At 50.8% G+C, this 16,539-nt stretch overlaps 1 protein-coding gene and 1 long non-coding RNA gene across 2 annotated transcripts; one reads left to right on the top strand and one right to left on the bottom strand.

Moving 5' to 3' along the window:
* Positions 9,782-11,693, bottom strand: AVP (arginine vasopressin). Its single transcript, NM_213952.2, is given in 3 exon segments — positions 9,782-9,982; positions 10,136-10,337; positions 11,530-11,693. Coding segments are annotated over 3 exon segments (501 nt in total). The 5' UTR covers positions 11,650-11,693; the 3' UTR covers positions 9,782-9,803.
* LOC110257451 lies at positions 10,237-15,130 on the top strand. Its single transcript, XR_002340056.1, has 4 exons — positions 10,237-10,354; positions 12,464-12,603; positions 13,599-13,795; positions 14,334-15,130. It is a non-coding gene; the product is annotated as an uncharacterized LOC110257451 (long non-coding RNA).

The raw sequence follows: 16,539 nt of genomic DNA, 5'->3' as shown, positions 1-16,539 counted from the left end.
CCTGGTCTCGCTCAGTGGGTTAAGCATCCAACATTGCTGTGAGGTGTGGTGTAGGTAGGTCACAGAAGCAGCTCAGATCCCACGTTGCAGTGGCCATGGCTGTGGCTGTGGCTTGTAGATGCATCCCCAATTCAACCCCTACCCTGGAAACTTCCACATGCGGCCTGGCCCTACCAAAAAAAAAAAAAAAAAAAAAAAAAAAAAAAAAAAAAGAGTTCCCATTGTGGCTCAGCAGTAATGAACCCAACTAGTGTTCATAAAAACCCTGATGGCCAACAGCAGCCCAGACCCCAGACCATGGTCCTCCTCGGAATGACCCCTTCAAACCACCAAAGTGCTTGGGGCTTGTGCAGGGCGGTGGCACCGAGCTCCTCCTTTGTGTAACTAGTGCTTTATGAACCCACTTTACTACCTGGAAATGAAATTCCTAGATAACATGCCTACCCACCCAGAATTTCAAAGTCATTTAATTAGTATTAGAAGTAATATAAAGGAAAATTATTTCGTACAAAATAACATTATTTTCACATGAAGGTAATTAGGGAAGGCTACTCTGGATGACATACACACAGTAAGGTCATCCGATGATCATACCTGCTTATAACAAATGCAATAAAAGGAGATTGGAAAGGGAGTTCCCTGGTGGCTAAGTGGTTAAGCATCCTTTGTTGTCACTGCTGTGGTGCTGGTTGCTGCTGTGGTGCAGGTTCGATCCCTGGCCCAGGAACGTCTACATGCTGAGACTGAGGCTGACCAAAAAAAAAAAAAAAAAAGAACAACTGAAAAAAAAAAAAAAAAAAATAGGGGATTGGAAGCCATTCTCTATAAGTTCATGAAAATAAGACAGTTGAAGCACTATGAAGATTAATATTCTCTTTTATGCTTGAAAAAAAAATGGACTCAGAGATTGATGAATCACAAAGAATATATTCATGGAATACCTGGGGAAATTTGAACAGTGCCTGATTGTTTGATGATAATAATATATTGTTGAGTTTGGCTTGGGGCTTGCCTGTGTGTGATAACAGCATGTGATGGAGCTCCCTCTGCGGCGCTACAGGATCGGTGCTGGGATGCAGCGTCAAACCCCAGCCCAATCCAGTGGGTTAAGGATATGGCATTGCCACAGCTGTGGCTTAGGTCGCAACTATGGTTCAGATCTGATCGCTGACCCGGGAACTCCATATGCCTCAGAGGGGCCCAAAAAGAAAAGAAAAGAAAAACAGTCTGAGATTGTGTTGTGTCTTTAAGAAAATTCCTATCATTTGAGAGGCACACTAGAACGTTTACAGATGACACGGTATCACTTCTAAGACGACTTGGGGGTGGGAGCTAAGGAAGGGATGGGAACATGAGGAATTTTGTCTAGTGACTCTTTTTTTTTTTTTTTTTTTGTCTTTTTAGAGCCACACTCTTGGCATATGGATGTGCCCAGGTTAGGGGTCGAATCAGAGCTGTAGATGTTGGCCTATACCACAGCCAGATCCGAGCCACGGCAGCACCTACACCACAGCTCACAGCAACGCTGGATCTTTAACCCAATGAGTAAGGCCAAGGACTGAACCAGCGTCCTCGTAAATACTAGTTGGGTTTGTTAACTGCTTAGCCACGACAGGAACTCCCTTTTTTAAAATATTTGAAATTCTTAGGAGTTGCCATTGTGGCTCAGCAGAAATGAACCCAGCTAGTATCCATAAGGATGTGGGTTCGATCCCCAGCCACGCTTGGTGGGTTAAGGATCTGGCGTTGCCATGAACTTCGGTGTAGTTCGCAGACACGGCTCAGATCCTGCATTGCTATGGGTGGTGTAGCCCAGCAGCTGTAGCTCCGATTCCACCCTTAGCCTGGGAACCTCCATATGCCTTAGGTGTGGCCCTAAAAAAAAAAAGGAATTTCTCCTACTAAAAACTGAAAAAGGAGGCATTCCCATCATGGCACAGTGAGTTAAGAATCCGACTGCAGCAGCTCTGACTTCTGTTCAGGCTTGGGTTGAATCCCCAGCCCCGCAAAGTGTGTTAAAGGATCCGGTGTCGCTGCAGCTGTGGCGAAGTTCAGCAGCTGTGGCTTGGATTCAGGGATAGAGCCACAGCCACTGTAGAGGCAACGCAGAGTAGTGACGCTGTGAGCCACAAGGGAAGCCCCATGGCTTGGATTCAATCCCTGGCCTGGGGTCTTCCCTATGCCATCTATGCGGCCAAAAAAAAAAAAAAGAAAGAAAAAAGATTCTGGTGTAGGTCAATTGTGGTGTAGGTTCTGATATGGAAAGATACCCCAAGTTTACTTTATTTAAAAAGACATGAATTTGTATCTACAGATTATGAAATGACACTAGTTTGTAAAATACAAATGCAGACCACTTCTCGCAGCTGTGAGCAGCTTTAGGACAGAGCATTCCTGCCTGAAAACCATAATCACAGACTGCGTCCCCGAGCATTTATGGCTGTGACTTATGTTTGTGTCACACTGTACTCTCTGGCTCCTCCAGTACCACGTTGAAAGGCAGCAATTTCAGTTTTCTGTTCAGTCTGTAATCCATGGCTGAAATAAATTTGCCCTGTTGCCATGCCTACTAAATTTAGTAGAGTTTATGTTAAATCTAGAATGGTATGAAATTATACCAAGAGTTTTCCCAGCATCATAAAAGATGATTGTCCGTGGGGCAGAGGTCTGGAATATTTTTCCCTTTTCCTGATATTTTCCTCCATGTGGAAGGATTTCCCGGAGGTAGCACTCCTCCCAGGGGAGAAAGGAGTAGCTGATTGGGGGTGAGAGTAAGAAGGAAAAAGTAGGCACCATCCCACCCCTTCCTCTCCGATTCCTCTTGGGATCAGGCTGCCGGCCCAGGAAGCGTGGGCTGCAATGCAAATGCAGGAACTCAGCCTGAAAGCACTGGGAAGTCCAGTTCTCATACCTGAACAGCTCTAGCTTGTTGTTCAGCTTTATGAAGCCTCCTTGCCAGCAGATGTTAAGTTGCGTTTTCTTATATCAGTTTCATCAGTAATAAGGTAGTCTTCCCACCACGAAATGTCACGTTCCTTTATTTCTTTTCTTTTTTTCTTTCTTTTCTTGGCGGCACCTGTGGCATGTGGAAATTCCTGGGCCAAGGATCGAACCGGAGCTGCAGCAGTGACAACAGTCACTTAATAAGGGTCCTTAACCTGCTGAGCCACCAGGGAACTCCTGTTTTATTTTTTAATTGTTTTCAGAAATCAGGGGATACAGTTAGTTAAGGTAAGGTTTGGCTGCTATAAGAAAGACACCCAAACAGTAAAGTGACCTTAGGGGCTTAAAGAAGGTGGATGTTTATTTCTGTCTGTCCTACCAGTCCTAAAGGAGCATTCTTGGCTCTGTTCCACTCTGCCACGTAGGGACCCAGGTTTTTTTTTTTGTTTTTTTTTTTTTGTCTTTCATCTTTTTAGGGCCATACCCGCAGCCTATGGAGGTTGCCAGGCTACACCACAGCCACAGCAATGCAGGATCCGAGCTGCATCTTTGACTTACACCACAGCTCATGGCAACACCAGATCCTTAACCCACTGAGCAAGAACAGGTATCAAACCTGCATGCTAGTCAGATCCGTTAACCACTGAGCCACAACGGTAACGCCTCATTATTCCTTTTACTCACATTGTATTGACAAGAACATGGCCAGATAGATGCAAATGAAGCTGGGAAATTGAGTTACAATTCTATCACTACACAATTCTAATCAAACTCTCAGGATTTTTTCTTTTTTTTGGTACTAGTTGCAAAGGAACTAAAATAGCCAAATCAGGAGCTCCTGTAGTGGCTCAGCGGATTAAAAACCTAGCATTGTCTTCATGAGGATGTGGGGTTTGATCCCTGGCCTCTCGCAGTGGGTTAAGGATCCAGCATTGCCGCAAGCTGCAGTGTAGGTCACAGATGTGACTTAGATTTGGTATTGCTGTAGGTGTGGTGTAGACCTGCCCTGCAGCTCCAATTCGACCCCTAGCCTGGAACTTCCATATGCCACAGGTGCCACTAAAAAGAAAATAAATAAGCCAAATCAATTTTGGTTTGTTTATTTATTTATTTATAATTTTTTGTGGCAATATTCTACATATGGGAGTTCCAGGACCAGGCATTGAATCTGACCAGAACTGGGACATACACCACAGTTGCAGCTACACCACATCCTTCAACCCACTGCCCCAGGCCAGGGATCAAACTCTTGCCTCTGCAGTGACCCGAGCCACTGTGATCCTTAACTCACTATGCCATTATAGTTTATTACAAGATTGAACATAGCTCCCTGTGCTATACAGTAGGGCCTTGCTGTTTATCTCTGTTTTATACTTAGCAGCTTGTATCTGCTAATCACACACTCCTGATTTATCCCCCCCCCACCCTTCCCCTTTGGTAACCATAAATTTTTTCTATGCCTGTAATCTGTTTCTGTTTTATAGACAAGTTCATTTACATCCATTTTTTAGATTCCACCTATAAGCGCTATCATATATTTGTCTTTCTCTGTATGACTTACTTCACTTAGTATGATAATCTCTAGGTTCATCCATGTTACTGCAAATGGCATATTTCATTCTTTTTTTATGGCTGAATAATATTCCAGTGTGTGTGTGTTTGTGTGTGTGTGTGTGTGTGTGTGTGTGTGTGTGTGTACACCACATTTATCTTTTTTTTCTTTTTGACTGTGCCCAAGGCATTCAAAAGTTCAAAGGCCAGAGATTGAATGTGTGCCACAAGTGTGATAATCCTGGATCCTTAACCCATTGAGCCACCAGGGGATTCCTGTACCACATCTTTTTTATCCATTCAGCCGTTGATGGACATTTAGGTTGTTACCATATCTCGGCTACTGTAAATAATGGTGCAATGAACATTGGGGTGCATGCATCTTACAAATTAGAGTTTTCTCTGAATATATGCCCAGAAGTGGGATTGCTGGATCATATGGTAACTTTATTCTTAGTTTTTAAAGGAATCTCTGAGCTGTTCTTCAAAGTGGCCTTACCGGAGCTCCCATGGTGGCTCAGCAGTTAATGAACTCTACTAGCATCCATGAGGATGTGGGTTCCACCCCTGGCCTCGCTCAGCGGGTTAAGGATCTGGCATTGGCATGAGCTTGTGGTGTAGGTCACAGATGAGCCTTGGATCCTGAGTTGCTATGGCTGTGATGTAGGCTGGAGGCTGCAGCTCGGATTGGACCCCTAGCCTGGGAACCTCCATGTGCCTTGGGCGCGGCTTTAAAAAGACAAAAAGACCAAAAAAATAAATAAATAAAAAGTGGTTGAACCAATTTACAGTCCCACCAACAGTGTAGGAGGGCTGTCTTTCTTCACACCCTTTCCAGCATTTACTATTTGTAGACTTTTTTTCCTCTTTTCAGCCACACCCACGGCATATGGAAATTCTCAGGCTAGGGATTGAATTGGAGCTGAAGCTTCCAACCTATGCCACAGCCACAACACCAGATCCAAGCTGCATTTGTGACCTACAGATTGCAGGTCCTTAATCCACAGAGTGAGGCCTGGGATGGAACCCACATCCTCATGGATACTATGTCAGGTTCTTAACCCTCTAAGCCACAATGGAAACTCCTTTTTTTTTTTTGTAGATTTTTTTTTTTTTTACTTTTTAGGGCTGCTCCTGCAGCATATAGAAGTTTCCGGGAGCTCCCATCGTGGTTCAGTGGTCGACGAATCCAACTAGGAACCATGAGGATGTGGGTTCGATCCCTGGCCTCGCTCAGTGGGTTAAGGATCCGGCATTGCCGTGAGCTGTGGTGTAGGTTGCAGATGCGGCTCAGATCCCGTGTTGCTGTGGCTCTGGTGTAGGCTGGCGGCTACAGCTCCGATTGGATCCCTAGCCTGGGAACCTCCATATGCCAAGGGAGCGGCCAGGGGTTGAATTGGAGCTGCAGCTGCTGGCCTATGCCACATCCACAGCAATGTGGGATCGGAACTGAGTCTTCAGCCTACACAACTCACAGCAACGCTGGATCCTTAATCCACTGAGTGAGGCCAGAGATCAAACCTGTGTCCTCATGGATACTAGCCAGGTTCATAACCAGTTAAGGCACTATGGGAACTCCTTTGTAGACTTTTTGTTAACAGCCATTCTAACCCATGTAAGGTGATACCTCATTGTAATTTTGATTTACATTTCTAATAATTAGTGATGTTGAACATATGATCCATTTTTTATTTTTATTTTATTTTATTTTTATATTTTTTTTGTCTTTTTTTTTGCTATTTCTTTGGGGCCGCTCCCATGGCATGTGGAGGTTCCCAGGCTAGGGGTCGAATCGGAGCTGTAGCCACTAGCCTACACCAGAGCCACAGCAACGCGGGATCCGAGCCGCGTCTGCAAACTACACCACAGCTCACGACAACGCCGGATCGTTAACCCACTGAGCAAGGGCAGGGACCGAACCCGCAACGTCATGGTTCCTAGTCGGATTCGTTAACCACTGCGCCACGACAGGAACTCCTATTATTATTATTATTATTTTTTGTCTTTTGTCTTTTTGTTGTTGTTGTTGTTGTTGCTATTTCTTGGGCCGCTCCCTCGGCATATGGAGGTTCCCAGGCTAGGGGTCGAATCGGAGCTGTAGCCACCGGCCTACACCAGAGCCACAGCAACGCGGGATCCGAGCCGCATCTGCAACCTACACCACAGCTCACGGCAACGCCGGATCGTTAACCCACTGAGCAAGGGCAGGGACTGAACCCGCAACGTCATGGTTCCTAGTCGGATTCGTTAACCACTGCGCCACGACGGGAACTCCTATTTTTTTTTTTTTTTTTTTTTTTTTTTTTTTTTTTTTTTTTTTTTTTTTGTTTTTGTTTTTTTTTTGGCCGCTCCGCGCATATGGAGTTCCAGGCTAGGGTTGAATCGGAGCTGTAGCCACCCTACGCCAGAGCACAGCAACGCGGGATCCGAGCCGCGTCTGCAACCTACACCACAGCTCACGCAACGCCAGATCGTTAACCACTGAGCAAGGGCAGGACCGAACCCGCAACGTCATGGTTCCTAGTCGGATTCGTTAACCACTGCGCCACGACAGGAACTCCTATTATTATTATTATTATTTTTTGTCTTTTGTCTTTTTGTTGTTGTTGTTGTTGTTGCTATTTCTTGGGCCGCTCCCTCGGCATATGGAGGTTCCCAGGCTAGGGGTCGAATCGGAGCTGTAGCCACCGGCCTACACCAGAGCCACAGCAACGCGGGATCCGAGCCGCATCTGCAACCTACACCACAGCTCACGGCAACGCCGGATCGTTAACCCACTGAGCAAGGGCAGGGACTGAACCCGCAACGTCATGGTTCCTAGTCGGATTCGTTAACCACTGCGCCACGACGGGAACTCCCTATTTTTATTTTTAAATTTATTTTATTTTAATTTATTTTTTGTTTTTTTAGGACTGCACCCGCAGCATATGGTAGTTCCCAGGCTAGGGGTTGAATCGGAGCTGTAGCCGCCAGCCTACACCAGAGCCACAGCAACTCAGAATCCAAGCCGCATCTGCGACCCACACCACAGCTCATGGCAACGCCGGATCGTTAACCCACTGAGCAAGGCCAGGGATTGAACCTGCAACCTCATGGTTCCTAGTCAGATTGGCTAATCACTGAGCCACAATGGGAACTCCCGTAAGATCCATTTTTTAAAAACCAATCTCCATCTTCTCACCTACCTCTGTCTGGAAATGTTACTGAATTTCCATTAGGGCTGGTCCTGACCTGGGGACTGGCCCTGAGTGGGCCACACTAGGGCAGAGGTGTGAGACCACGGCAGGGAGAGAGGCCAGTGTGAGCCCTGCCCCAGCCAGACTTAATCACGCTGGACACTGAGTCGGGAGCGGGTGGCGAAGGAGCAGAGCTCTAAGATCAGAAGAGAGCCTGGGGCTGACTGAGGCTGAGTCACCAGACTCTGCCCCAAGGCAGGGTGTGGGGGTCAGGGCTCAGAGTGACTTCTCTCCCCCTATGCTCCCTCCTGGCCTCCAAGTCTGGGAGGATTCCAGAGGAGGTGCAGCCTCCGGTGGCCCCAGGCCTGGAGCAAAAAGTCCCAAGGAGAGGATGCAGAGAAGAAAGGGAGTAGAGAGAGAAGGCTGGGAGGTTACAGGGGGGAAGCAGGGGGTGGGAGCAGAAGAGGAAAGGGAGGGGTGTAGGTGATGGAGAGAGAAGTGAGAGGCAGCAGGGGGCCAAGGAGCTGGAGGGGGAGGGCAAGAGCAAAGGGGATAAAGGGGCAGATGGGCTAGAGGGGACAAATAGGGACAGGGGGATAAAGAAGAGCATCTGCCAAATGCTAGGGGACATCTGCCCTGAAGCTGCAGAGCCAAGGCTGGAAAGATCCGTGTGTGTGTGTGTGGGGGGGGGTGTGTAAACATATATGTGCCTGTCTCTAGTGGACTTGGCCAAGTCTGTGTTTCTCTGGGTCTGTCTGCTTCTGAATGTGTATTTCAGGGTCTGCATCTGTAACTGTGGTCAAGGATCACGAGGCATGGCCCTAAGGTTTTGTCTTTCTTGTCTGTATTTGTCTTGGTGTGTGTGTGTGGTTGGTGCAGCTGTATCCGGTGGGAGCCAGCATGTAGCTAGAGCCTCCGTGGGCTCTGTGAGCTCTGTCTCTCACGGTGGCTGTGTAACCCTAATGGGGTGCTTAGTTTCCTACTGGACAGGCAGTACCTGGTCCCTCTCTCTCCTGGGTCTAGGGTTGTCCCCCAACACGTGGGCACATAAAGCATAGCCTTGGATGAGTTAGGCTGGGAATCTGGGTGGGTTCCTGAAGCTGTGTCTCAGTCTCCAAGGATGTTATTATTGGTCTTTTTGTCTTTTTTAGGGCTGCGCCCCCGGCATTTGGAAGTTCCCAGGCTAGGGGTCCAATCGGAGCTTTAGCTGCCAACCTGCACTGCAACCACGACAACTCAGGATCCGAGCCATGTGTGTGACGTACACCACAGCTCATGGCAACACTGGATCCCTAACCCACTGAGCAAGGCCGGGGATCGAACCTGCATCCTCATGGATACTAGTCAGGTTTGTTAACCACAGACCCACGATGGGAACGCCATTATTTTATTATTTATTTTATTTATTTTGCTTTTTCTCATCCAAGGAATATGGAGGTTCTCAGGCTAGGGGTGGAAACAGAGCTGCAGCTGCCAGACTACCCCACAGCCACAGCAACAGCAACTTGGGCTCCGAGCTGCGCCTTCGACCTACACCACAGTTTATAGCAACCACAGATGGTAGCCCACTGAGCAAGGCTGGGAATCCAACCTGCATCCTCATGGATACTCATCAGGTTCTTTACCGCTAAGCCAGGACAGGAACTCCAGTCTCAGGATGGAAATAGGGACGGGAACTCCGGGTCACCCTTGGCATATTGCCCCTCCACTCTTCTCTCTGACTCTCATTCTCTCTCTCTCTCCATCCTTGTGCTGTCTCTCTCTCTTGCAGTCTGGTCCACCAACGTCTTTCCCCTTCTCTCCCTTTATTTCCATCCGTCTACCAAATCCCCAGCCCAGCCCTTCCACAGCCACTCCCCGGCACTGGCCCTTCCCCTCCTCGCCCCCCAGGTCGCCCTGTCTGCCGCCACAGGAGTATCTAGAACTGTGCTGGTCCCAGATCGCTTCCCCTACAGGATTTGTCCCTTTTCTGGGGTGGATTTGCCCACGACCTCGGGTCTGGGAACTAGTCCCCACCCTCCCGTCGTCTCCCCTCCCCAGCCGCAGAGACAGAGACGCACGCTAGTCAGTGCCTTTAAAACCATTTATTTTTCGTGCTGCGAGAGCGGGGTGGGGTGGGGCGGGCTGGAAGGCTCAGTAGACGCCGGGCTGGACGGGCTCCGCGGGCTCGGGCGCCCCCGCCAGTTGCACCAGCCGCAGCAGCAGAGCCCCGCTCGGCCCGTCCAGCAGGGTCGCGTTGCTCCGGTCGCTGGCGCGGGCGCGGCGGAGAAAGCTGGCGCCCTCCCGGCACTCGGGCTCGGTCACGCAGCTCTCTGCGGAGAGCACGGACTCAGCGTGCGGCGCAGGAGCGCAACTGAGTGCCCAGACCACCAGTTCCTCCCCAGACCCAGACTGCCCCCCACTCCACCCCATCCCCGGCCCCCAGCTGACCCAGCGCCCCACCCGCCCAGGCCCCGGCCGCTTACCATCGTTGCAGCAGATGCCGGCGGCGGCGCAGCGGCCCCCGCTCCCGCACGGCTTCTGGCCCGACTGGCAGGGAGACGGCAGGTAGTTCTCCTCCTGGCAGCGCAGCGCCTCGGCTGTGCCCACGAAGCAGCCCAGCTCATCCCCGCAGCAGATGCTGGGCCCGAAGCAGCGGCCTTTGCCCCCGGGGCCGCAGGGGAGGCACTGGCGGAAGGGCAGGGGTGAGCCGGGGTCGGGGAGGGGACCGGGCTGGGGCGGGAGACCCTGCTGGGCGAGGGGCTGAGCCGGGCAGGGGAGGGCTGGGGGATCGGGTCTCTGGCACTGTTTGGGCCCCGAAAGCGGTCGAAGGCGGGCAGTCAAAAGCTACTGATTCGCTCGGTTTTCGGTGACAGCCCTCAGCATCCTCCCGCTTCGTTGCAGGAAGGATCCCCCACTCTTTCCTGGCAGCTCCTGGTGTGCGCCCTTCACTCAGCTGCCCACTGCCCTCCCCTTAGTGCAGACAGACCTTCCTCTCCTGCCCTCGTTGCTCAAACTCCCTCTCTAGCACTGCCCCGCCCGCCGCAGGGAGGCCCCTGCACCCCACCCCCATCCCAGGCGACTCCCAGGTCCTCCCCCCCTTGTCCTGTTCCATCTCTTGCCTTGCTCTGCTTCTCAAGCCGGTGGGCCTCACTGGGGCCCTGGCCTCTGCTCACCTGCGCGGACTGACTGTGGGGATGGCAGGGGGAGGAGGGCATGAGGCACCAAGCAGAAGGAGAGGTCCTCCATCAGGGCTGCCCACCTACCCACCCTAGTTTGTTCATCAGCTCAAAGTTGGCTACCGTGGCCATGGCAGCATTGGGCTTGGGGATTGAATTTCCTTCAGCTCTGCTGAAGATGGAATACGAGGGAATCAACTGGACTTGCAGCTTGAGAGATTTGGGCTAGGTACCCCGCTGAACTTCCTTACAGGATGCCTGGGGGCACTTCCCACTCGGGCAAGCTCAGGGCAATGGCCAGCTTGTGTGTGCAGGCAGCGGCCTGTAAGCTGGAGAGACTTGGGGCTGGGCGGAGGCCTCCGAAACTCCAGCCGGTCCTGGGGGAGAGGCCCCCACGGACACAGACGAGGCTTCACAGCCCAGTTCTCCCTGATCCAGCCCTAAGCCCAGATCTTGGGGAAACATCGGTCTTTCCTGCATCCTTGTCTGGATGGGGACAGTGTCTAGAAAGCCCTGCAGCCTGTCCTAGTCCACCCGACAGCCTGGTCCCCTCTGCCTCGCCATGCGAGGCCTCCCTTAAGCTGGGCATGTCCCCTAAAGCCTGCCTCGCCGAAGACTTCCCTTCCTAGTCCCCGCCCTGTGGTGCCATCCCTGGTCCTCTGGCCCTGCCCGGCAGCCCTGAGATGGGCCACGGTTCTTACCTGTCTCAGCTCCAAGTCGGACATGGCCCTCTTGCCTCCCTTCGGGCAGTTCTGGAAGTAGCAAGCGGAGGTGAGGGCCAGCAGGCCGAGGAAGCAGGCGGGCAGAGTGGCGTCAGGCATCCTGGCTCAGGTGGGCACAGTGTGCAGGGCTGCTCTGCCGACTGTGCTGCGCTGCCTTCGCCAGCTGCCTATTTATGTCCACAGGTGTCCCCTCGGAGGTGACGTGGTTGCCACCCCCCCTCCCCAGTGGCTCCCCAGGAGCCCACAGCCGCCAGGTCCCCAGTCGTCAGCAGTGATTCAGGCATCTGGGGACACACGTGGGCCTGTCTGTGCAGGGGACAGTGGGGGAGGGGTGCTGGCCTCGGGGCTGTCATCAGCAGTGGTGTGGTCAAGATGTGACAGGAGCTGCCACGATTGTGATTTCGACTCTCTGGGCTCAGGGAGAGGGATAGATGGGGTGTGGGGGGGCACCTGGAAACCATCTCCAAGCATTCTGGTGCTCAGGAGAGGCTGCGGATCAATGGTGCCCCCCCACACACCCCAGAGAAGAGGGTGGGGGCTGCTGTGTAAGGAGCAGGCCAGGCCCCAGCCCAGGAGTGGTGGGCAGGGAACAGTCGGTGGGCTGGACCCCGTCAGGAGGGTTAGCCCTATGAAAGGATGAGTGACCAAGGACGGCACACACCCGACGTGCTGCAGACAGATGCCTTTGTGCCCTCTGAACCAGAAAAGAAAGCGCTGCCCGCAACCCTGTGTCGCTGGAGGCAAGGGACCAACATGAAACTGGGACCTGTCTCTTGGGAGGAGGGGGAAGGCTCCTGGAAGGGAGTTGGGGGGTGCTCCTCTGCCCACACACACCCAGAGCAGGGTCCAGGGACTCAGGGAGGGTTTACCTTGAGGACTGCTTCTTGGCACATCCCCATTATTCCCCTCCCAGACAGGAACATGGGGTAGAAGGAACATCTATGGAGGAAAGAAGAAATCCAGACCCGGAAAGGTTCAAAGGTCAAGGGAGAAACTGACAGCCAGCTTACCTCAGTTCCTGCCCCGACCAGGACCTGGCAGGTACCAGCTCAGGTGTGTATGTGGGGGATGATGGGGGCTTTGGGGCTAGAGGAGAGGAGGGGCCACAGCAAATGGGCCCAGCCTGAGAAAGCAGCCTTTGGTTTGTGGCCCTGAGCTGCGCAAGTGGCCCTCTGGTCCTTGGACCCAAACTAGTCACCCTGCACCTCTCACCCTGCACAGCCCCCAGCTTGCCAGCCCCCAGGATCTTGGCACCCTCTCCAGGGTGCTGCCAGGAAGCTCTAGCTGCCTCCTGCCCACCAAGTGCCTTGCCAGGTCCTGGGTCCCGGGGGTGGTGGGCTTTGAGGATGCAGGAGCCCAGTGACCTGGTGGAATCTGGCCTCTGCTGCTTGAAATGTCATGACTTGGGTCTGTCGCTGACCTCTCTGTGCCACATTTTTCTCTAGTGGGAAGTAGGGATGATTCTAGCACCCACATCACAGGGTTGTCCTGAGGACTGAGATAATATAATATATGAGAGCTTTGGAAAAGTTCCCATACCACCATAAAGTTAATAATAGTACTGTATTATTATTGTTATTTTTTCTTTTTTAATTTTTTTTAATTACTCAATGAATTTTATTACATTTATAGGCGTTAATAATCATCACAACCAAATTTTATAGCATTTCCATCCCAAACCCTCAGTGCATCCTCCCACCCCCCCACCCCCAACCTATCTCCTTTGGAAACCATAAGTTTTTCAAAGTCTGTGAGTCAGTATCTGCTCTGCAAAGAAGTTCATTGTGTCCTTTTTTTAGATTCCACATGTTAGTGATAGCATTTGATGTTGGTGTCTCATTGTCTGAATGACTTCACTTAGCATGATAATTTCTAGGTCCATTCGTGTTGCTGCAAATGCCGTTATTTCTTTCCTTTTGATGGCTGAGTAATATTCCATTGTGTATATGTGCCACATCTTCTTTATCCACTCTTCTGTCGATAGACATTTAGATTCTTTCCATGTCTTGGCTATTTATTATTGTTATTTTTTGTTTTTTCTTTTTTAGGGCTGCCCCCAAGGCATAAGAAAGTCCCCAGGCTAGGGAATCAAATCAGAGTGGCAGCTGCCAACTTATGCCACGGCCGCAGCAACAACAGATCGCAGCCGTGTCTGCGACTTACACCACAACTCACAGCAACGCCAGATCCTAACACCCTGAGCAAGGCCGGGGATCGAACTCGCGTCCTCACAGATACTACTCAGGTTCGTTACCACAGAGACACAGTGGGAACTCCTGTATCATTATTAATGCCGTTATTCTTACCAAGACCTGGAAAGATTTTTCCAGGGAGAGTAGCTTTCTGAGTTAACAGGAGGAAACATTTCATTCCTTTCATGGCCTAGAAATAAACTTGGTCTGGACTTTGCCCTCCTGAGACTTGGGGCTGTGGGGCAGGCAGAGGCGGGGAAGCCAGAGGCCTGGCTTGGTTCAGCTGTGTGGCCTTGGCCCAGCACTGTACCCTCTCTGCACTTTAGGTTTGAGCTGCCGACTGAAAACTGAAGGGGCTACAGGCAGTGAAGGGCTCAGGCTCTGGGACAAGCTGTGTCCTGACCAGCAGGGTCTCCCCGAATCATCATGCTAAGACTGGCCCCCCACACCAGGGCCCCTCGAAGACCTCAAACCCCACTTCTACATAAGTGCTAATACCCCCTTCTTGGAAAATATATTGGCTGGAAAAAGTCCCATTACTGTGTTGACGGGCTGCATTTCTTTTTATTTATTTACTTATTGCTTTCTTAGGCCCACAGTGCAGCATGTGTGTTCCAGGCTAGAGGTCAAATTGGAGCTGTAGCTGCCGCCCTACACCACAGGCACAGCAACTCCAGATCCGAGCTGCATCTGCAAATGACACTACAAGTCACCGCAATGCTGGATCCTTAACACACTGAGCGAAGCCAGGGATCGAACCCGCATCCTCATGGATCCCAGTCAGGTTTGTTTCTGCTGAGCCGCAATGGGAACTCCTTCTTAGGTAATTACTTCTAATGCCATAATGGTATAACCCTTCTACAAACTAATGATTCCCAAATGCACATCTCCATCCAGGCCTCTCCCCCAAGTGCCAGACTTGCAGTTACAACTACCCAGTGGCACCTCTCCCTGGATGTTCAATAGGCCTTTCCAACTGAACATGGTCAGACTCAGCTCCTGATTCTGAGCTGCTCCCCTGGTCATTCCCAGGACTCTCCAGCTCTGCAGTCACACCACCATCCAGGGAGCTGGTCCTCCCGGATCCTGGGACTCACTTTGGTCCATTGCTTTCCCTCAATGTTAGTCCTACCTCTAAAATCGGTCTCAAATGATCTGCCTTTGTCCACCCCTGCTTTGGAATTTCAGAGCCTGCTGCTTCCTTGTCCTAAAAGGCTCGGATTCCCCTGATTGCTTTCCAGTGTCATCTCCCAAGAGGAGCCTTCTCTGAGTTTGCACCTGGAGCGTTCCTCACCCATACCTCAATTATTTGCTAACTTGGTCTATGTTGATGAATTTATTTTATTTTTATTTTTTGTCTTTTTTTTTAGGGCCGCACCCGCAGCATATAGAGGTTCCCAGGCTAAGGGGTCTAATCAGACCTACAGCTGCCAGCCTATGCCACAGGGCATATGGAAGCTCCCAGGCCAGGGATCAAATCGGAGCCGCAGCTGCTGGCCTACATCCCAACCACAGCAATGCAGGATCCAAGCCAAATCTGCAACCCACACCACAGTTCACCACAACGCCAGATCCCCAACCCTCTGAGCAAGGCCAGAGATCGAACTTGCATCTTCATGGATACTAGTCAGATTCCTTTCCTCTGCGAGACAACAGGAACTCCCTAGACCATTTTCTTTCTTTCTTTTTCTTTCTTTCTTTCTTTCTTTCTTTCTTTCTTTCTTTCTTTCTTTCTTTCTTTCTTTCTTTCTTTCTTTCTTTCTTTCTTCCTTCCTTCCTTCCTTCCTTCCTTCCTTTCTTTTTTGTCTTTTTGCCTTTTCCAGGGCCACTCCTGTGGCATATGGAGGTTCCCAGGCTAGGGGTCCAATCAGAGCTGTAGCTGCTGGCCTACACCACAGCCATAGCAATGCCAGATCCGAGCCGCGTCTTCAACCTACACCACAGCTCACAGCAATGCCGGATCCTTAACCCACTGAGCGAGGCCAGGGATCGAACCTGCAACCTCATGGTTCCTATAGACAATCTTTTCTGAGAACAGTCCCCTCACTGTCCCCAATTCCTGTTCCTTGTTCTTCTTTTCTTGGGGTCAACCCGGTGCCTGTGCCATACAACATCTCTGCTACCCTCCAACATGAATGGTCTCATTTTCAAACAAGTCAGCTGCCAGCTGCCAGCAGATAGCATCTTATCTCATCTGCTTCCTATTAGTCCGACCAGAGGTCCCTGGGCGGTGTGGACACACACGTGACCTATGCAGAGGTGAACAAAATTGAGTGAAGTTGTAGGAGCCCAAGAACTGCTGATGGAATTGAAGCAAAGAGGGTGTGTTGTATCTCTTACTATCGTCCTGTATTAATAAATCCATTTCTTGCCTATCACTTAAAAAAAAAAAAAAAAAAAAAAAGAAGGCGTGCTAAGCAGGGACAAGAAGAATGCTGGGCCTTAGTATGAAACTGCCTTGGGTCTGCACCAGGAGTAAGAAAAAGGGAAAAAAAGCTTTCATCTCATCAGACAGGAGGGAGCTGAATATGAATATTTATCAGCTCGCTAAAGGGGGTTCCTTAAGCTTAAAAGAAATCAGAAATGAGAAGTTAGAAAATTTCTGGAGTTCCGGTCTTGGCGCAGTGGTTAACAAATCCGACTAGGAACCATGAGGTTGCAGGTTCAGTCCCTGCCCTTGCTCAGTGGGTTAATGATCCGGCGTTGCCGTGACTGTGGTGTAGGTTGCAGATGCGGCTTGGATCCCACATTGCTGTGGCTCTAGCGTAGGCCAGTGGCTACAGCTCTGATTCGACCC

Source organism: Sus scrofa, chromosome 17 (genome assembly GCF_000003025.6).
Source record: "Sus scrofa isolate TJ Tabasco breed Duroc chromosome 17, Sscrofa11.1, whole genome shotgun sequence".
NCBI classification, from domain to species: domain Eukaryota; kingdom Metazoa; phylum Chordata; class Mammalia; order Artiodactyla; family Suidae; genus Sus; species Sus scrofa.
This window is presented reverse-complemented; position numbering and strand designations above follow the sequence as displayed.